This window comes from Euprymna scolopes, chromosome 23 (assembly GCF_053919585.1).
Source record: "Euprymna scolopes isolate OS-2025 chromosome 23, ASM5391958v1, whole genome shotgun sequence".
NCBI classification, from domain to species: Eukaryota; Metazoa; Mollusca; class Cephalopoda; order Sepiida; family Sepiolidae; genus Euprymna; species Euprymna scolopes.
Genome location: NC_136504.1, coordinates 67,402,954 through 67,425,572, shown reverse-complemented (window position 1 = coordinate 67,425,572; position 22,619 = coordinate 67,402,954). Strand labels below are relative to the sequence as shown.

General features: G+C 31.0%; 1 protein-coding gene across 3 annotated transcripts in view; it reads left to right on the top strand.

Annotated features, from left to right (window-relative positions):
• LOC145245972 (nuclear pore complex protein Nup155-like) overlaps nucleotides 1-22,619 on the top strand; it is a 141,041-nt gene that overhangs the window by 77,539 nt on the left and 40,883 nt on the right. For all 3 annotated transcript variants that reach the window (XM_080107761.1, XM_080107759.1, XM_080107760.1), the window contains exons 21-27: nucleotides 1,372-1,463; nucleotides 2,831-2,964; nucleotides 3,878-3,937; nucleotides 5,596-5,727; nucleotides 5,892-5,969; nucleotides 9,817-10,013; nucleotides 15,046-15,196. In XM_080107761.1, coding sequence (XP_079963887.1) covers nucleotides 1,372-1,463; nucleotides 2,831-2,964; nucleotides 3,878-3,937; nucleotides 5,596-5,727; nucleotides 5,892-5,969; nucleotides 9,817-10,013; nucleotides 15,046-15,196 — 844 coding nt within the window. The remainder of the gene's footprint in view (nucleotides 1-1,371; nucleotides 1,464-2,830; nucleotides 2,965-3,877; nucleotides 3,938-5,595; nucleotides 5,728-5,891; nucleotides 5,970-9,816; nucleotides 10,014-15,045; nucleotides 15,197-22,619) is intronic.

The following is a 22,619-nucleotide window of genomic DNA, read 5'->3' as shown; positions in this document are numbered from 1 at the left end:
AGCATATATATAAAATACTAATTAACCATTAAATAAAGTTTTTATGAACTCCTTTCCATCTGTCTTTTCAGATTTTTTTATTATATAACTAAATTTGAATTCAGTTTACGCATTCTTTTTAATGTAATATTATAAAGATTCAGAATATTAATATTTTTATATCTCAATATTAGTATTTTTCTATTACTTCCTGTATTATATTTTGCGCCATGGATACATTACATAAGTAGATCTTTTATAAACTTATTGTAAAAATTTAATTTATATTTTCTGCTTGTGCCATTTCTTTCTTTTCACCTAAATTCATTATTATGATTAATAAATTTTAGTTTAGTTTTACTGGTAGTTTAAAATTTTATTTAAATATTTATCATTAACTAGCAATGGAAAATTGTTTTAGAAAAATAAATCATTTTTGGAATCAGAAATTAGACACAAATTTTTCTGATATCTGAAAATGTTCCGATTTTGATTAATTGTCCAAACGCTACAAATGAATAAAAAAATTTAAGTAGATGTTTTTCAAAAAAAGAGAAAAGGTGGTAATTCAATATGGAAAAATTTTAAGCTTTGACAAATGAAAATATCTAAACTTTATGAAAGTACAAGATGTCCCAAAATTTTACATTTTAAAAACAATTCTTTTGAAAATTACTAAGTCTAGTTTAATGAAATTGAACAGTATATATGCTAGGCTTCATTTTATAAACATTTCCTCAAGAATCAAGGTTTCTAAATTTTCTTTTAGTGAACTTTGGGTTTTTGCAAAATTATTTTCCAAACTTGCTTGACCTTCGCTTCTAACGTTGATGATCCTTTATCCCTGTACAAACAGCCAACGCTGTAACATTTTGGTACCAAGCTAATGTTTACGTTTTTCCAAATTTTGAATTAAAGGCATGCTGCAAAGTTTTTTTGTGATTGTGTGTAAGCATATCTCAAAATGACTTTTTTTTTTCTTTTTTTTTTTTTTTTTATAATGAACAACTTGGCTCAATCTGTAAGAGAACAAAACATAAAATATAATTTTCATTTGTTTCTGTACAGTCTCTGAAAATTTTCAGTTATTTCAATAAGAATTACTGGCTTGGAAAAGAATTTGGACATGCATTGTGTCCATCAAGCCAATACATCTTCTGGTTTATTTTTCCTCAAGTCATTCTCAGCTACAGCCTAAGACTTTAGTAGTGTCAAACAGATATTAATTTCATTCTCTAATACAGATCTTGATTTGTCACATATCATTTTCTACAGAAATCATTTGTACTCCCCACAAATATAAAAATACATGTTTTACTTGCATAGTAAATTTAACAGTGTTGAAAAGTATTTTATCATTGATAGGCTAATTTTATCTTTCTTTCCTTTCAGTCCTGCTAGTAGTCATCCGATGCACTTTAGAATGACTGGTCCACAATTTGATGGTCAACATATTGATGAACAGACAAAAAAACAATGGCAAAGTAAACTTTCATTTTTCTGAAATTATTTTGACTCAATTTATCATTATTAATTTGGTTAAATTCCCTTGTATATTCGGTTTCTCTAAATTTCCTCTTCTGCATGACAATTCAACTGGAAAGAATGTTTAATAAAAACAAATTGTTTTTTAATCAATAAATATTTTCTTAGAAAAAAAAACAATTACAAATTATTTTTTATCATCAAATAAACATTTATTGATAATTAAAGTTTTTGCTTAATTAAAAATTAAGACCCTGAGTTCCTTCTTGTAAAACATTTTCAGCAAGAACTTGTTATTGCCACAGCTGCAAAGAATTTTATTTTCCTGATTTCCTATACTTTATATAAAACAGAATTTTGATGAAAAATTTATTCCCAAGGATTTCTTATTCGTAAAACAGATTACCATAAGGTTGCTTCCCTTAGGTTTACACATAGCTATCTTATAATCTGTCAATAAAAACATGTTATTAACCATCCTCATAAGTCCTCAAATTTTGTTTATTTTGTTATTTCAATCCTCTCATAATATTCGTCATCATTCAATTAACAATCTATCAATCTTATTAACCATTTTCCTTGGGTGGCTTTTCAAGTGTTGACTCCTTAACTTGAGCCCCCCTCCACCTCATAATAAAATGTACTTTTTAATTTATATTATATACTGAGACAAAGCATGTCTGCAACAGTTTGTGTCCGAGTTACTATTTCTCAAATTGAACCATTTAGTAAATTTACAAAATCAATTCTATATATCTATAAAAGTGAAAATGTTTGTGTAAATTTCCCTACTAAATAACTCTGTCAATTTTCAGTCTACAAACTCGAGATTTGACATAAGGAGTATTGAGATTTGGGAAAATCTTTTTCATCGGTTTTCGGCCAGAAATTTGGCTGTCAAACTTCAACGATTTGACCTTTGAAAACTCTACCAAACTCCTCCGCCAATTTTGGGTCTAAACACTTGAAATTTTAAATGTGGGTTACTTGGACATGGATCAAACTTCTTAATTTGATTTGAGCCTCAAAAAATAAATGTTATGGGGTCAAAATTGGGATCAAAGTTTTTAAAAATTTGACATGCTGTCTGTACCAAATTACTCAGCCAATTTCTGGTCGAAACATTTTAAATTTTACATAAAGGGTATTCAGAGATAGGACAAGCATTTTAATCGGTTTGGGTCAAAAAGTTGAGTTGCCAAGGAGTCAGTTCAAAAAATTTCTCCTACTTGTTTTATTTATATTTTCATGTAATCCTTCATTAGATATGAGATGTGTTTTTTTTTTTTTTTTTTTTTTTTTTTTTCGTTTATAATTTGAAATTTAAATCCTAAAATACATCCTTTATATTTTTACCTTTTAACAGTTGAATGCCAGAACATGGAACGGTCCTCACTGCACAATGTACGAGAATTGGCCATCCAAGTGGAACAAGTTCTTGGTCTTCTTAAAGTTTTGGTTGACCACCAATTCCACATGTTGGCTCAAAAGCTTTCACCGGTTAGTTGTATTTTATTTATTTTCTGTTTATTTGTTATGTCAATTATTTTCTATGTCAATTATTTAATGCCAGTTATCTCAAGTTAAATATTACTTTTTACAATAAACATTTTATTAGCATAAAAAAAATATAAATTACTCTTCACTGGATAACATTTATTGATAGTTAAAGCTCAAACTAAAACTTTAAGTCCATGCTAGATAATGTTTAGACACTTGTCCATAATGACCGCCCCCCCCCTCCATCCCATAAAAAAAAACAAATAAAGAAAAATCTTTTATGTACATACCTGTGACAAAACGTTTTACACCAAAATTCACATAAATTGATCAAGTACATTGTAACAATGTTTTCTTTTAATTTATACAACAGAATCAGTGTATATTGGCAAGATATAAAAAAAATTACCATTTTTATTAAATCTTTTTTATTAAATTAAATAGTAAATTGGCAAATTTTAATGTGATTTGTTAAATAAAATCAACATTAACAAGGGGAAAAAAATGATCCATTGTATAGACTTAAAATCAATGTCAAAAACTTTATTTCCATAAACAATGATTTTGTAATTGAGTGGTAAAAGCTTTAAAAACAAATAAACAGGCATAAATAGTTTTGTCTTTTAGATATAGAGATTAAAAAATTTTTTTACAAAAATTGAATTGCTATCGGCCACATATTTACTAACAATTTACATAATTTGATGTTATAGCTATTGAGCTTATTTTAAATATGAATCAATTATTTCTTCAAAATAAAAATTCTTCCTCTGCATCAGTCTCCGAGAATCAGCAAACGTTTATGGTCTTGCGTTAAGAGAGGTGAATCAAAATCATATTTTTGAACATTATTCATTTTATTTTTATTTATTTTGCCAACAACATTATTACATGCTTAATTTTTCTTTAACAGGATCAACAAAACCATTTAAAAACGATGACATTTAAACAGTTGGTCATTGTAGGACGTGATGTAAGTTTTATTTCAATTTTATTTATTTTTATCTTTTCGTGAGTGTAAATTTTTAAAATTTCTAAAATATAAAATAATCATTGAACTAATGTTATATATATATATATATATATATATAACGGCAAAAGCGGCGCGCACATTTTTGTATATCCAGCAAAGGCTTTTCTCGATGGAGTTCTCTGGTGGGGGGGTGGGGTACTATTTCTTAAAACTGTTCATATACCCCCTAGATTATAATATCTACGATTTGCGAACACGCATCGTGTCTACATTTATTTTGATCGACTTTTATAAAATTTGCGCTATTCCGTTCTGTCAGGTGTTTGTTTGACTTTTTAGCATAAATAAAGTGAAACTGATGGTGCAAAGGCAATTCTTCGGCTTCCTCGCCGAGGACGTCCAGAAAGCAATCAGTTTTGATCAATGCGGTGAAAACGGTCATATCAGACAATTGCTATTCATTTGGACACTTCCCTTTTTTATGGGGAGCTGGTTTACAAAACAAAACCAAAAAAACTGCCTTTCAGTCAGTTAAGCGCAGGATTTCATTTCCCTATGGCATGATGTTTGACCTCATTAAATTTATGCACCTGTGTGAACTCATTCACTTAAGTTTTTAATCGTTTAATTTCAACCATTCTTGATTCGCCTGCCCTCATAACTTCGTGGTAACTGATCACGCTTTTTTTCCGCCTTCGCCTCAAAACTTTGGGTTAGAGCCTACCTGCCTACCAAAACCTTTTTTTTTTTTTCTTTTATACCTACAAACACCCAGGCAACGCCAGGCAACTCCGCTAGTCTATATAAAGATACATATCCAACAGAATGTAGTGGGATAAACAGGAATAAGAATAATAAAGACTAAATTATTATCTAACATAACAATTATTAGGTTTAACAAAAACCTAACTTAAGAATTTCTATAAGATTTTTCCCATAAGATATTTTAATCACACAAAAAACATGATTTCTATAAAAAGCTTTTAGTTATTTATAAATAAATAAAAAAAAATGTAGTTTGGATATCTAGGGATACTAAATCTACATATTGCAAACTTATCATTTGTATAGGTCAAAAATTCACAAATACAAAAGGGAGACTCAACGATACGAATGAATCATAAACAAGAGAATAACTTCATAAATGTTGCAAGGTTTAAATAAGGTTGCAACATTTGTTCCAACTCATTTCATTTATTCATTTTTTTTATTATATCTACATGAAGCTGAATAAAACATTTCCTAAAAGCATTTTTTTTTTTTTTAATGCAATGTTAATAGATTTCTGAGAATGCTTATTTTGCATTCTAATGATGAAATAACCATTAAGTGCTTTCATCATATTTCTTGTTCAATGTTTTCTCTTATAAATAGTACAAATATTGATAAATTTAATTTAAAATCCGAACAACTTTTTCCACCATATTTCTTTCAATATTGCCATTTGGTAGTAATATCACAACATAGAACTGTTTTGGTTTTGGAAAAAGATTTGGTTTGTTTGCTGATATACAAGTAAAATCAAACCACTGTCAATCTTTGATAGATTAGTATGAGATTTTCTTTTGTTTTAAAAACTACATTCTCTGATAGTTTTAAAAAGACAATGTTATAAAAGAAAAATTAAAATAAGTTTTTTTTATTTTATTTTATTTCAGATGTGTAATGCACTGATCACCAGTTTGATAGATCGTTACCTTCATGACAATGCAACCATTGATGTTGTCAGCAGCACATTGCGTAAAATATGTCCACGACTTTATAGTACAGATGATGAAACTTGCTCCAAAGTAAGTTTTACAATATTTTTTTTTTTTTCACTTTGGTCTGATTTCAAAGGGTGGTAAGATTCTAAAAAATTTAAATAAAAATTCATATTTAAAGACACATCTGATCAAATCTTTTTATAAATGAACCTATCAAGTTATCTTCAGTTTATATTCATTTTTTTCAGGCTGTAGAATTATTGCAAGCTGCAAAAGTAAATCCTGACCAAATGAAAAAACAGCAGCAACTCCGTGAAGCTTTAATGGTAACCTCATAATCTTCACATTTTTTTCATTCATTTAAGAAAAAAGGAATTTTTAAAATATAAAAGTAATTTAAATGATCTTAAAAAAGAAAAACTATATGTTTGTCTTTTTTAATAAAGTCTTTTTATATTGACATTCGTTCATTAAATACTGAAAATTTTATGAAGTTTTAATAATTCTCTAATTTTTTTTATTCTTTTTAAACAGAAGTATTCGTTGTTTGAGTAAAAAAAAATAAATTGCACAACTCTACTTATACCTGAAAGATATATATTTTAATAAAACCATGCAAAGATTAAAATGAAAGAAAAAGACAAAACCACAAATTGGTTGAAGAGAAATGAGTTCAGATCTTTGAGCCAGGAGTTGAAAAATATATGCTCCCATCTATGAGGCAAATAGACTGCTTTAAAATTACTTTTAATCTTTATGGAGAGAAATCATATGGCTATTGCTAGAAATATTCCTAAGAGCATGTTTATCAGGCTATGGTGCAACTAATCCTTCTCTATCTAAACTTGGCCAATCAGAATTATTGATCTTCGACAATGGCTGCCTTTGCTGCATGAATCAAGTACTGACTGAAGTTCTTTGTCGACAACTGAATCTCTAATTAGTAATACACACGGTTGAAAAAATGCTTTGGATAATCAGATTTCAAGGTAGTTCTACAAAAATAGCCATATTTTTTTTTCAAGTCTTCAAATTACTGTTTTGTTCGGAAATGAATATACTTTCAAATGAATTAATAAATATGAATGTACATTATATATTTTAAGAGTTTTAAGCAAATAAAGTGATAAAAATGTGAACGTCATAAAATGGCATTTTCGGTAATGTTTTGTAATGACCCCCTCTGATTTCTAAAGGCCCATACCATGATTGTATGAAGAATTTAGTCATGAAATTTGGGAAACAATCAGAAGAGGTGGTAATCTTAATACTGTCAAGTGTCCGAAATATGTTTGACCATTTCTTCTATTTTTTTTTATTTTTTATTTTTTTTTTTTTGTGTTAAAAATAAGACTTTAATATGACGAATATCGAACATTTAGAAAAAAAAAATTTCTTCAGACACCCACTAGTAAGGAAATCAATCTTTTTACTATCTTTATCAATTAAAAGTATTATTGTATGTTGAGTAGGACCGCAGTAACTGATAATTTAAAAAGACCTACCCGAGAAAAAAAAGTTTCTATTTCTCGAATTTGGACAAATGAAGTTAGTATTAGCAATAGCACATTTAAACAGCATGCATTTAATTTTTTATTCAAGAACAAATTAAGAAAAAAATATGAAGATAAATGTTCTTATGTTTAATTAAAGCTATTTTGTTATCAGAATAACATTAGTTTAGAACTATTCGGTTTTCAGAATGTATAATAACAACAATCCCAACCAATTCGGCATTATGAATCGATTATAATTTCTCACATTTCTGGTCAAATTTAAAAACATGGTTAAAAAAACAAAATAAACTTTTGTATATATATATAGCTTGCATGCACTTTTATTCATTGCATTACTTTTGAACAGCGAATTAAAACAATGTTTTACTGCAAACAGCCACAAATGTTTTTTCAAAATCAAAATATCAAAATCTCGTTTGTATTACTATACACATAGATTCAAAAAAGTTGTCAAAAAACAAATATATAACAAATGTTATCAAAGGCAAGATAAGTTACTTTTCTACCTAACTGGATATTTTTTTAATGTTTTTATTTAATGTAACATGTTTATTCAGCTCGAAAAACATGCAGTGTTTACTGATGTATTATAAAATTAAAAATGGTGCCCAGCCTGACTCTCTCTTTGACACGGTAAGTTTGAGAAAAGGAGTTAAAAATAAAAAACTATACAAAATACTGTTAAAAATCCACCAAATATGTCAGTCTGTCACGGTAACATATATTGAGTTTTTAACAGTATTTTGTCTAGTTTTTTTATTTTTAACTCTTTTCCCCAAACTTACCGTTTCAAGATAGTCGGGCACCATTTTAAATTTTTTGACAACTTTTTCGAATCTGTGTATAGTAATACAAACTCTCAAAATCTATATCAATATTCTAGAAATTTTAAAAGCAGTTAGAAAACACATCAAACTACAATTAGGAAACTTTTTATTTCATTACTTTTTTTTTTCTACTTATTAAGCGAAAGGTATTTTTACGACTTGCTCCAGCCTAGTATAAACGACCTATGGAATAAACACCTTCAACCTCGAAAATAGAAATCAACAAATTTATGGAATTTTCTTCAAAATTTCGTAACGCAGCAGCTTCTTATTAAATTAAAACTAAATATAACATTTGCTGACTTGTTTACTTGTTAAATACATACACACACACACACACACACACATATATATATATATATATAAAAACTCTCTGTAAGATATTTATTTGAAATGGAAACGGCATTTTGCAGTTGAGACAACAAAACAAAAATGAAGTAATGGTTCGTATTCCAATCCACAGAGGTACGAAAAAGTTGTCAAAAACAAATTTTATCAAACGTAAGATAAGTTACTTTTCTACCTAACTGGATACTTTTTTTTTTTTTTTATGTAAAATGTTTATTCGGTTCGGAAAACAAGTAGTGTTGAGCAAGCACTACTGAAGAACAAGAAGTGTCCGCAATGTCTCTTTACATTTTTGAGGTCTCGACAAAGATTTCAAAATGAGAATTGAAACAAAATGGTGAATGAAACCCACCCAATAAATGTTACCGTGACATTTATTGGGTGGATTTCATTCACCATTTTGCTTTATTTTTTATTTTGAAGTGATTATCAAGACTTGAAAAAATATAAATAGAAATTGCGGCCATATTTTCTTTTCGGGTAGCGCTGAATATTACCTACTTTTCGAACCGAATAAATATTTTACATAAAATAAAAACAGTAAAAACTGATTCAGTTAGGTAGAAAAGTAACTTATCTTGCTTAGCATGACATTTATATATATATTTATATATATATATATATATATATATATTTATATATATATATATATATATATATACATATATACATACATTTTTTTTGGGGGGGGGGACATAAGCTTACATATTTAATAGTAATGTGATATTCCAAATTTAATCCATAACATTTTCAAAAGCCAATAATTATGAACCACTAATTGTAAATATGAATGATGAACACTCTAACCCAGTTATGAGTGGCAAGTCTCCTCCTAAAACACTCTTTAACCCTAACAATAACACTAAGTTCGAGTGGCAAGCCCTCCCCCCAACAAAATACCTCTGTAAGCCACATACAAGCGTCTAAAACAACCAAACAAAAAATAGATCCTTTCTTAAAGCATTAAGCTTTTTCTATGTATACCAATATTGAAATATTTTAAGCCATTTCAATTTTTTCATGTTTATTGCCATTCTAATGCTTGCCATCTGTCTTTATCCAACATCATTTAAGGGTGTTTAAACCTTCAGCTCAGCACCCAAAGCTAGTGCTCATCCATGATGTTCTTCTCCCCCACTCTTTATCTGGCTAGCACAGACATGCTGGTGGGCAGGTGGTGACCTGTGCAGCGACAGTCAAAGAGCTACCTAGCAGCACTGTCTGATCCACAAGTATTGATCTTTGATTATGAAATAGTGATTGGCTAGCCGTGTGTAATCTACCCTAGGATCTGTGAAAGTGGATTGTGATGATTAGAGAATGCTGTATTTGCTCAAAAAGAAAAATGAGCAATGTTAACTCATTGGCAAGATTCAGACAAAAATAACTTTTCTCTACAAAAGCATTTTTTTTTTTTTTTAATGACAATTTATTCATGTTAATGTAGTCTTTCAAGTTAATTTTTGTTATTTTTTTCTCAGTTATATAAATCTGTGAATCAGCCGTTGCAGTTGTCTGCAGTCTGTAACCAACTTTCATCTGCCCAATACTACGAAGGAATTGTTGATATTTGTCTATGTATTGCACAGAAGCGTGATCCACAGAATTTTGCCTTACATTTCCACAAGAATGGAGAACAACCTGAAGATTCACAAGGCAAACAAGCCTATATGTTCAGGTAAATTCATTATTAAATTGTAAGAACTTGTTTTGCTTTTTGGAAAATACAGTTTTGGACCTTTCTTCATGAGAGGCTTTCTGTTGATTGGTTCATCACACTTAAGTTTGAAATAGCATTTTTGTCTCTGAATGCAGAGATTGGATGAATGCATCTATAAAAAAAATACTGCCAAGGAGTTATTTGTTTTATTTCCAAAAAATATTTTTGTACAACACATACTGAGTAACATTTTTTTTTTTTTAAGATGGTGGCCATTTAAAAAAAATTATATTGAATTACACTTTTTCTTACATTCTGCAACAATCCACAAGAAAATCTGACAAATCTGAATCAGATATTAATTCTGTATGAAGAAAGAGATTGATGACAAAGAAACGATAAAGAGACAGACTGATTTTATATGTTGCAAGAACAATTTTAATCACCCTGAATTATTTAAATTGACACTCATTTTTTATTATTTCTTTAAATTAATAGCAAAAAACATTTTTTATCAGAGTTCAATTAAGAGACTGTATTATTAAAAAAAAAAAAGTTTTTTTTAGAATTGACAAAAACTTTGTTTTTAAAATGATTGTATGTTATTGTACAAATTCTGACCATTACAAAATAACCAACATCATTCAGAAACTTCAAATTAAAAATGTCTACTTTAAAATAAGAGCATTTTTCTGTCTAAGTTAAGGAAGAGAAAGTTCAAAAGCAAACATAAACACTTTTTCTTTGCTGCTATCTATTTTTTATCTATTGATTACATTTCAGGTCCCAAAACATCTTGCAGGAATGAGTGTATTAAAAAAAAATTGTTAGCATTTGTTATTCAAAATTTTCACTTTTGATATAATTTAGTTAACATATTTGAATCCTGGAATCAATGATTTTCAAAACCGTTAATTTATGCTTATTTTCATATTGACTTTTGATGAATTATTGAACAAGAGTGATGAAATAACTATAAAAATGTTGAGATAAAAATAAGCAGATGTTAATATTTTTCAAAATCATTGATTAGACTTCAAGATTTCATACATGATCATTAACTATATTGCATCAACAATGAAAAAATTGTTCAAATAAAAAATATTGTTGAAAAAAAAAATATGTAACATGATGTTGAAAGGAAAATAATATAAAAAGCAGTGGTAGATGGGAAATCGTGAAGGGCTATATATTAAATACAAAAGTCTAATGTAAAAGTTGTGAGTTCAATCTCTATGTAGGGTAGTGCCTTTCATTTTCTCTCTATTTACATCACAAAATAAATTTCATTACACAATATCCAAGAAGAAACTGGTTATTAGTTAAAAACTGCTCAAGTAAGAAACACAGCAAAAAAAAAAAAAATTGTAAATTATTCTCGTCTGAAGAACTGGCATATGTAAATAAATATCTCAGATAATATTTGTTATAATTGTTTTAATTTTCTTTTAAATTATACAAAATAATACCTGAAAAGAAACTGAAAAAATTCCTAAATACATATCAAATAAATGAAAGCAATTGTCATTTTATTATTTTTTAATATATACTTAAATGCTAAAACTTGCCAAAATGTCATAAAAGAAATGTATTTAAAGTATATTTTTAAATATTTGGTTGATTTCATTCTTTGTCTCAAATAGATTTGATTACTCCATACTTGGATCAACATTAAGCAGAATTCAGTTTTAATAATCTTTACATTTAAAGCAAATGTGGGAAATCAGATACTAAACAACGTGAGGAATACAGTATTTGTTAGAGTAACTGTTTAAAATTTACGACATATCAACCTTTTTTTTTATTGATTTCATTTATTTCTTTTTAGTAAACATCACCAAACGTGTGTGTATGTATATATATATATATATATGTATATAATAATTAAGTGGTAAGTAGTAAAAAAAACCTGAAAAAAGTGCTCAATACTATTGTAGAGCAAAAATATTTTTTCTTGCCATTTTTTATCTGCTTAGTTACATGTTTTCACTACCAGAATTGAGTTAACAATCCAATAATTTTATCAGACCTTACAGATTTGGAAGTTTATTATGAGGAGGAAAAAATAAAAAGTATGAAATTATCAGGTCGTTAACTTGATTCTGATAATGGAAATGTGTAACTAAGCATAAAAAAACGGTAATAAAAAAAACATGAAGTTGGGCCATTTATCACACTTGCAGTGAAATGCCAAATTCATATTAACAGTAGAAGACAACAGCTTTCTCATGAGTATGCAATTGATATCGTAAGATTAAGTAATTTTCATATTGCAAAAATATATCTCCTTAACTAACCAAAATTTTTTTTTTTCTTATTCAATGAGTTTTTTCATTTCAGTACAACACCTCATTCTATTTACAGTATGAAAGAAAGGTTTATCATTTTGGTTGAATAGTCATTTCGATTCTTTCAAGGAGATTTAATTCTGGTGGTTGCTATCCAGTTCTAAATTGTAAATTAAATGAAAGCTAGCTCTCTCTCTCTCTCTCTCTCTCCAACAACACATGCTCACATAGTATTACCAAGCAATGAGAATATATCAATTAGATCCGCCTCTCCTAAACATTTTTTTTTTTAATTACATTTTACCATAATGCATCTGTGTTTGTAAACAGAATAAGTTTTGTTAAATTGTAAATCAAAAACAATGAAAATTATTTTTGTTTTCTTTATTTTCTCTTCATTGTATTTTGGTCCTGGATATGACCTTAAACTATATCCGATGGTGAGGCCGCAGCTTACGGGCTTTGGAGAGTGTGGAGCCACCTTTTAATTACCATTGCTCTCAGGTCCACTCTGACCCAGAGTGGTAGTACCTGTTAGGGTCCCAACTATGGGTTAAATAGAAAATGACTTGAAAGAAGATATTTTCTTCAAAATCACTGGATTCAGCATTAAATAACCTGAAAAAGGTTGATATGTCGTAAAACAACCAACCAAACCAAATCATTGTATTTTTTTTCTTTTAACACAAGAACTTGATTTTGTGTTCTAAAAGTTTTTTTTTTTTTTTTATTTTTTTTACAAAGGCATCACCACATTATCAAGGCCCAGAGGCCACTCAAGGATAAGGGTTAAAGAGTGTACAGTAGAAGTTGGTCAATATAGTAATCATTAGTAATGAAAATTTGGTAAATTTAATAACTTATATGGAACGGCTCATCAAGAACTTATTTACTTTAGACTTGAACAAAACCATATTGTAGTCAGCCGGAAAGCAGGAAAACGGAAGACAATTCCACAGGCGTGCAGTTCTAAGAAAGAAGCTTTGTTCATGGAATCTACGTTTAGGTTTAGGCACAGATAAAGAGTGGGGGAAATTATTGATAGTGTTTACAGCTAGACGAGTGTTTCTTGTGAAAGTTTGGCGAGGGGGGACCATAGATTGAAGCTCAGTTGAACACTTTCCATGAAAATAACGATACATCAGAGACAAACTCGCAACATCTCTTCTGTGAGATAGAGGTTGCAAGGAGGAGAAAAGGACATCTCCTACGAGGCTACGAAGTCTATTTTGAACTCTATCAATGCAGGACAAGTCCTTTCTAGCAGCTCCTGCCCAGATGTGGCAACAGTATTCCATCCTTGGACGTACCTGGCTCTTATATAGATAGAGAATAGCATCAGCAGTGAGATATCTACTGGATCGATAGAAAGATCCCACCATTTTTCCAGCGTCCTTGGCAACAGATTTGATATACGTGTTCCATTTAAGATCAGGAGTAATGGTCAAGCCCAGAAGCTTGTCAAAACTTGAGGCCTCCTGAAGACGAGAGCCATTCATTTCAATTGATGACAAATGTGGATTAAAATGTTGATGATGTAAAGAGAGAAGCTTGGTTTTAGATGCATTAAAAGTAACCAGCCACTCCTTTCCCCATTGTACTACGTGCTCAAGATCAGAGGAGAGAGAATTGGAGAGAACTTGCTCGTTTACTGTCTTAGATGTGGTACCATAAATGGTAGTGTCGTCAGCATAAATGTCTACAAATGATGTAAGGATATGATTTGGAAGATCATTAATGTAGATCAGGAAAAGAGTTGGGCCCAGGATGGATCCCTGAGGGACACCGGCATTAATACTGTGAGCTTCTGATTTTTGCCCCTCAACTACTACTCTTATGAACCTATCAGAAAGAAATGATTTAATAATTGAGAAGACTTTTCCAGCTATACCATAGCTAGCGATCTTATGAAGTAAACCTTTATGCCATACCCTATCAAAGGCTTTAGATATGTCAAGAGCAATTGCCCTAGAAAGATTGCCACCATCGAGAGATTTGCTAATCCTATGCGATATAACTGTAAGGACATCTGCTGTAGATCTAGCAGAACGGAAACCATATTGAGTGTCACTAAGAAGGTTATTTTTGTTGAGATGTTTGATTACTTCTGTATTTAATACAGATTCTAGCAACTTACTCATGACGCACAGGAGACTTATTGGCCTGTACTGAGAGGGGGATGAGCGATCACCTGAATTCTTAAATACAGGGCATACTGATGAGATTTTCCAGGGAGATGGGAAACTATTCTCCTTAAGACAACGTTTAAACAGTTTTGTAAGTATGGGCACTAGTTCAGGTTGAAGTTTTTTGAGTACTATAATTGGAATACCATCAGGGCCAGTTGCTTTACTCGAATCAAGGTTTTTGATTAGCTTGGCAACATCACGTACAGATATACGTATATCACATAGCGTGTTTTCTGATACAAGAGGAAATATTGGGGGTTGGCGGTCTTGGTCGCAAAGGGTAGAATTAGCTGCAAAGTTCTTGACAAAGAGTTTGGCTTTGTCTGATGCTGACGAGATTACCTCAGGTCCATTGATAATAGTTTCATCTGTTTTGAATTTTATAATAGCTGAAGCAGTTAAAAACAAATTAAACACTATTCGTTCCTATAATTGCTTAGTTATAAAAATAAACCCAAAATAAACAAACGTTTGTATTCTTTATTTTACTATTGATCTTAACTTTTCTTTATTTATGTTTAATTTATTTATTTATTTATGTTTCTTTATTTTACTGTTGATCTTAACTTTCAGAATGGACTGTTACAAGCACATAACAGAAACTCTTGGATATTTGCTTTATGCAAGTGTTTCACATCCACAGTCTCCAAGCACACCAAAATCTCCAGGAAAAGCTCCAGCACCAGATCCGAACCGCTTGGCACCATCAGAAGCAGAAATTCAGGTAAAATCCCAGACTTGTATTTATGCTTGCATGTATAAAATATGAAGCAGCCTTGTGTCAGACTAGGTTGGTTTAAATATTAAATGTCAAACAGATCAACGAAAGAGGGAGGATAATAAAAACTAATTATATAACACTAGATGCTTAGAAAGACATCTTTTAACATGTTAACTTTTTCTCTTGCTGTTAGGAACATATTTAAGGTCAATGAAAATGTAATTTGTTTAATCACTGAGTAGTCAAAAGACATGTCAAGATATGTCTAATAAAATTTCAGAAAAAGAACTTCAGAAATAATCAAAGATCTGTCGAAATGAAATTGACAACACGTCTAAGCATTTCTCCTCTCCCATTTTCACACCTCGATACAAATAACATGTGATGCTACAAGAATGTCAGTACCACATCATTATTATATCAAAAAACTTTGAAAAATGATATGGTAAAAAAATTAATTATTAACGAAAATAGTTTTCAAAGAAAATTAGCAAAATTTGAGTTTTGCTAAGAAAAAATAAATGAAAATAAACAAGACCTTGCATCATAATAGAAGAATTATTTTCTAAAAACGTTGAAAAATTAGTAAAACACAATTTTTGGTTGTTTTCGAAATGTTAGCACTAGTAATTTATTTTTTATCTTATTGTGTTTTTTGTATTTCTATGTTCATCATTGCTTAGCAATTAAGTAGATATTGATTTTACTTGAAATTCAATATTTTGATTTTTGAATTTCACTCTAATAATGAAGAAGTATCAGAATTTATTTATAGTAAACTTTTGTTCACTATACAAATGTTTTTAAAACAATTGCAAACCACATGGCTTGGTTTGAGTGTAATGTATTACAAAATGATATAATTTTTAAATATATATGTATGCTGAGTATTAAGTTTTTTCTGTAATTGAAACTGATTTCTTTGATCTATGTAAGTTTAATTTATATTCATATTATATATAAAATCTCACCTATCTGTTCAAGTGTATGTATGTATGTTTGTATGTCTGCCTAAAACTTTTGACAGAGGCGACAGATTTTCACGAGATCGGTATCGTTTTGAAGCTCGACCCTTCAGACGACAAATATTAAAAAAATTGGCTAAAAACATTAATTCCTCCACCCTCAACTGGGCACTTTTCTAGAGGGAGGGGGTCACTTTTTTCGCTGATATTTTTGAAACTCACCCTCACTTTTTGATTGACTAGCCTTAATTTAAACCTTTGCCACTTCTGGTTTGGCAATGGACATAATGGCAAAGACGTCACATTTTTTTTTTTTCCCCTCTTTTATGGTACGAGTTCGAGCCTGCCTACCTACAACCACTTTTTTTGCTGAATACACACCTCTAAATACCCAGAGAACACTGGGCACCCAGGCTAGTATATATTACCAGGAAAATACCCATCCCAGGATGGGCAAAATTAATTCCTCCTAAAAGAATTTTTTTTACACTACTTTTATGTCTCTTGCTAAGATTAAAATCAATATATAATGAAACTTTGTCTAGAATCCTTATTCTGATTTTAATCAAAATCCATTACAGGATTTTAATTTCTAGAAAATGTCTCAAATTTAAGCTTAAAGGGTCTTAGTAAGAAAGTGAAATTCAGGGAATCTTTCTTAATTGCTGTCAAATAACTATAGATCAAATTAAATGCAAATCTGAAAAAAAAAATAATGAATTTTCAAATAGAAAGCTTGTGCCCATTTTATGTCCCAAAATATCAATTACTATTGAATACTTATTGTTAAAATTTCATATAAAGCAGAGGTAGCTGAATTTTTACCCATCCACCCCTTTTGACTCTTTTGTATAAAACTCTACTGAAATCAATTTTCAAACTAAAGTTCTGCTCTGTCTCACCTACAATCTTTTGAGTCAGCTTCAATAATCCTTATGATGCACGCTTGGAATCGCATAACATACTATCTTTCAACTCGCTGGTTGTTCCTTTTACCGCTTCTTTTATGCATCTTGCATAATCTAATTTGCATAGTTTGCGTTACTCCCACATGATCATTAAATACAAAAGCAATGTCACCATTTTTTACCTCAAACGAATGAACACAAAACCCACGCTAGTTAGGTAAGTCATGATTTTCCCTACACTCCTCCCTGATCTCATGATCACAAACATGGCAGGGGAATAGTATCCGTCTTTGTGAGGTACTTGTTCGAAGAGGAATGACGCAGGCCTAACTCTGATGCGTACTCTTATCTGCGAATCGGCTTTCAATAGACACCTCATCAGTTGGAAGGTTACTAGCATCGGAATCCCTGTCAAGCGGATTTGAATCCAAATAGATTAGCTGCTCGCTATCCTCATATACTTTTGTCACTTGATAAGTGTGTCCGTATTACCGGTTGAAGGTGTTTAACATGTTGAGGCACCCCATCAGATATCAGAAACTGTGGGCTGATCACTTCAATAATGCGACCATATTATATTTTGTTGTGCACCTACCATGCAGATTTTTAACCCAAGTGATGTCTCCTCTTTCATACTTCCATCCAGTCACCTCTAGATTGGGCAGTGGGTTAGCTTCAACACCTTTGATTCGAGCATGATATCTATGTAACATGTCAGCTGGCATGGTGGAAGGTGAAGCATCATCCTTTGGGGTAACGTTGTGCCAGTAGATCGCCTCCAATATTGAACAATTCCTTCTAGCTGCAATGGTCTTAAATGTCCTATGACATTGTTCTACAATTTCATTTTCACTCTGTGAATGGGCACATCGAAACCTCAGATGCATACCCCATTTTTTGCAAATTCTCCAAACTCTTTACTGGTGAAAGCAGTGGTGTTGTTGGTCAATATTTCCATCGGTCGACCTTGCTTAAAGAAAATGTTCTAACTGTTTGATAACAATAGTTGCATCTGTCCAACTCAGTAGCCACCATATTGCAAATCTAGAGGGCCACAGTCGATGATAGAAAATTCTCATTATTGTGGTGGGTTATGTCTATCACTAATCTGCTCCAGTTCTTTATGCTGAGTTTTCTTTTTTACCCAGCAAACATGTGCTGGAGCTAATGATTAACAGATTTCACAGACTTTCACAACAAATTTAGGTGTCTCTTGGGACACTTGCGGGTCAACTAACCTGGCAAAATATAAAGTTTGTTTTACACCTGGATGTCCACTTTGATGATGGATATCAGCCACCTAGTCCTCCAGTTGTCCTACTGTTGCGCAATTCCTGAGCACCGGCTCTCTTCCTTCCTTGAGTAGATCCACCCATCTGCGTGGTTGTGATATGACTTTAAGTTTCACATCGATGGTCAATTCATATTTTTTCACTAGCAATTGCAAGGTTCCTAACCATCACCTGATGAGAATCTTACTACCTGCTCTCATGTTCACACGTAAATCCACCAGTGCATGCATGCCGAATAAGTGAATGTGTAACACTGTCGCTTCCCACTGATGGGCCAAATTGACTCCTGATTGCAGTGTCAAGTTCAGCTAGATTGATGTGCTGAGCATTGTTAGTTGAACGTAGCCAACACACGTTCTCAATAACCATCTTATTCGTTTCCAATGTCACTCCTGTGACTATGCGGTTCGCATCCACTCAGACTGTAATTGCTTTAGCATCCATACACCAGTCTCCTCAAACGGGATTCGCTTCTACTTTGCTCAAAGTTTGTGACAGTGATTCTAGCATTCCAGCTCTTTGTTACTGAAGTTGCTTGGCACTTGATAAATGCAACTGCCACTCGAGGCTATCCACATATGGGGAAGTGACCAACGAGTTTCCCGCAGAGAATAAATACATGCCAGCGAGTCAATTCATCAAGGATTTCTGGAATTAGCATTACAAACGTATGCTGTATTTGCATGGATATCGGCAATATTACATACTTAATTTGCTTCAACAAGTCATATCTTTTTTATCTGTGGGTCAATTTTTAAAAGAATTATATTGCTGGAAAGAGAATAGAATAAGCATTCCAATGGTAATTTATTTTTCTTTGGAGCATTCAATGTTTATATGCTCAAAGTTAAAAATGAAAAAAACGTAAAAAAATGACAACAGCAAAAAGGGAAACTTTTTTTTTCAATGTTTACATTTCATACATTACGTTTGGATACACATGCGGGGTTAAATTTGATTAGATATGGCTGAAATTTTACAGGCTATATAAGCATAGAAGCCCATCTCTACTGGACTTTGATTTATATTTTTACGACCGAGCAAAGATGAAGAATATTTCAAAATTTTCATCCATTTTCATAAAGATAGTTCCAGAATTATTTTCATGTATAATATGTAAATATTTGATAATTATTAATTTTGCGTGAATTTCTTTAAAATGTTATCTTTTATAGAAATTCAAATTGACTTAAAGTGAAAACGGCTTGCTATGCACTAATGCGCTGAGCTGCCTACAGTCAGCGTATTAACGAGTTTGTATTCTCTTAAAAATAGAAAACTGTTTTTTCTGCTTTCAGAACGAAAGCAGAAAAAAAGTTTCATATTTAATTTCCAAACAATACTATTTTGTTAACGTTTTTAGTACACATGTACTAAAATATTAAAAAACAATGTACTAAGTACATGCATTTCTGTTATTATATTCTTACTTGTACTTAAGGTAGAATTGTCTTTTTGAGTTATAAAAAAAACCAAAAAAAAAACCAAATATATAACAAATAAAAGGTATTTGTGCACTTATGCTACCATTCTGAAATAATGTTATTTAGAAACCCATTCTTAACATGGGGAAGGAAGGGTGTTTCGTTAACTATTCTGTACTTTCACGTAACAAATAAAGTATTTTGTGAAACTTGGATTTATTTTTAACTCCTTGCCTAGCCCATTTTTTCGAATCTGGAAAACAAACCCTTTTTTTTTTTTTTTTTTTTTTTTTTTTTACTGAGGATATATAAATAATAATAATAATAATTTGGCGGTTCGATAAAGAATTTTATTGTGATGCCTTTTGTAAATTTTTACCTTGTTTCCACCTTAACATTTTTCTTTAAAATGACTACCTTATAAGGTGTTCGGGCATGCTGAAAACGAATATCGCATTTAAATTTTCCGCAAATAAGTAACTTTCCGGATATTAAGCAATGTCATTTCTTATGTTATTGCTAGTGCCCATCTTGGCACGTGCGTTTGCGCATAGTTTCTCGGGGTTACAATTGCGCGCTCACCAAGATGGCCACCAGCGATAACATAAGAAATGACATTGCTTAATATATGGAAAACTACTTATTTGCAGAAATTTTAAATGTGATATTCGTTTACAGCATACCCTAAAACCTATAAAAGTAATCATTTTAAATGTTACGGTGGAAATAAGGTAAAAAATTACCGCTTTATTTCTTTGTTTACATAATTGAATTTTCAGTAAAACAACAGAAGAGAAATGACAAAAATTACCATCAACTGGTGAATATATAGTTGTTGCTTATCAGGTTTCCTGGTATTGTGAAAACTATATCGGAGAATCATGTAGAGTACGATTTACGGTTGCATCTCAGAAACTAGGGGTATATTTTGGGCCAGATAGAAAGTATTTACAAAATTGAAAATTGAACTGGTCCCAAAATGCATAAGTTCTGGTCGATTATGGGAATTTCCATCTTTTACAGAAATCCAAAATCTATATGAAAAATTTTCTTTAATTTATTTTTGAGATTAATTCATACGAGTATCTACTCAATTTTTTTTTTTTTTTTTTCTTTGAGGGGAGTAGTAAATACCGGCCATGAATGCTCTTTAGGCATTCAATGGCTACACCTCAGATTAGACTCTCCTTTGGTGAGGAGGCAGGAAAATGCCTGCTCTCAAAGCTATATTTAAATACCACTATAATACTTAGTTTCGTTCATGAATAGACACTCACTGTATCCATGCGTCAGTTTAAAAAAAAATTGAAATTTATACATCTGAGTTTATAATTCATGGCTTATGATAAAGAGATACATCTAATTTGACTACATAATCAGAAAGAGCACACAATTTTACATAAGAGTGCCAAGTTTCATTAGAATAGCTTGAAAAATAAATAAATAGTGGCAAAATTAGAGTTTCTTGAAGTGTTCAGGTCCGTAATTTAGCCCACTTTTTCTAAAGAAAATTGTCCACGAAAAACAAATTTTGACACTTAAAATTCTCAAAATTCTCATAACTTTTGAACTACTGATGGTATTTGTGTTATTCAAACAGCTTTAAGCATCTTTTACATAGATCTTTTCATGCAAGTTGATAAAATAACAATTATCTAAAAAGAAAGAAAGAAAAAAAACTCTTGTAATGCTACTGGAATTAGACTTCCTTGTTCCCATCAAAGAGTGCCATCTTTTTCCTAGACTTGCAAGCAAGAACTCTGTCTCTGTCATATTGAATACTTGGAAACAAACCATAGTCTAAAAAGTGTTGTTGCATTGTTTCCATATTGGATAAAGCACGTAATATATATGACATGTTGCAGTAATCCAGAAATGAATGCGCATGTTAACCAACCAACGGGGCCAGGTGTTGCAGCTCAGCAAAAATCTCATTCACCGTCTCATCAGGTTGAAGAAGTTGTCGAGTGACGAACGTGTCAGATGTATTAAATGCATTTATAAGGGTTTGCTTGATTTGTTCTGTCTGCTTTCTGCTCCATATTTGCCTGTATATGACCAGAGCTTCACCTCGCAATCTTAATGGCAGGACATACTTGACATATTTCATAATGCAAAGCTCACACACAAGTTCCACTCAATAATGGGCATATCAGCTGCAGCACCACTAAACTCTGGAATCTACCAGATATCAAAACTTTTACCCTGTATCACCGCAAGGTAATATGAAGCCAAAATAGCTGCTAGTTTGAAAATTGATTTCAGTGAAGTTTTAAAGTTGTGTTCTGTCCTGCCTACAATCTTTTGAGTCAGCTTCAATAATTCTGAGTACACACGTCTGTATGCATAACCTGCGATCTTTCAACTCGCCAGTTGTTCTTTTTACCACTTTTATGCATTTTGCGTAATCCAATTTGCATAGTTTGTTATTCACATGTGATCGTCAAACACAAGTGACATCGCTTTTTTTTCCTAAGTGAATAGTCACACTAGTGAAGTAAGCCACGATTTTCCCTACAAAAGCTAAATTAACTAAATATAGTCTATATTACCAACTCTCGCACCTAGCAGCTTTGTTCCAAGATTCATAATGATCAGTTCATTAGTTTAGGAGTTTATCGTGTACAACAAAATATATAACGTTTTCAAAAATGTGGCCATGTTACTATGTTATCTAGAATATATATTCCAAAATCATAATCGGTTTGGTAATTTGGGAAATTATCCTGTACATAGAAATATGTATGTTTGTAATTTAATGTTATAGGAAAAATAACCAGAGTATTTAATTACTTGTACAAGAGCATATATTTTTATTTATTTCAACTGATATTGTC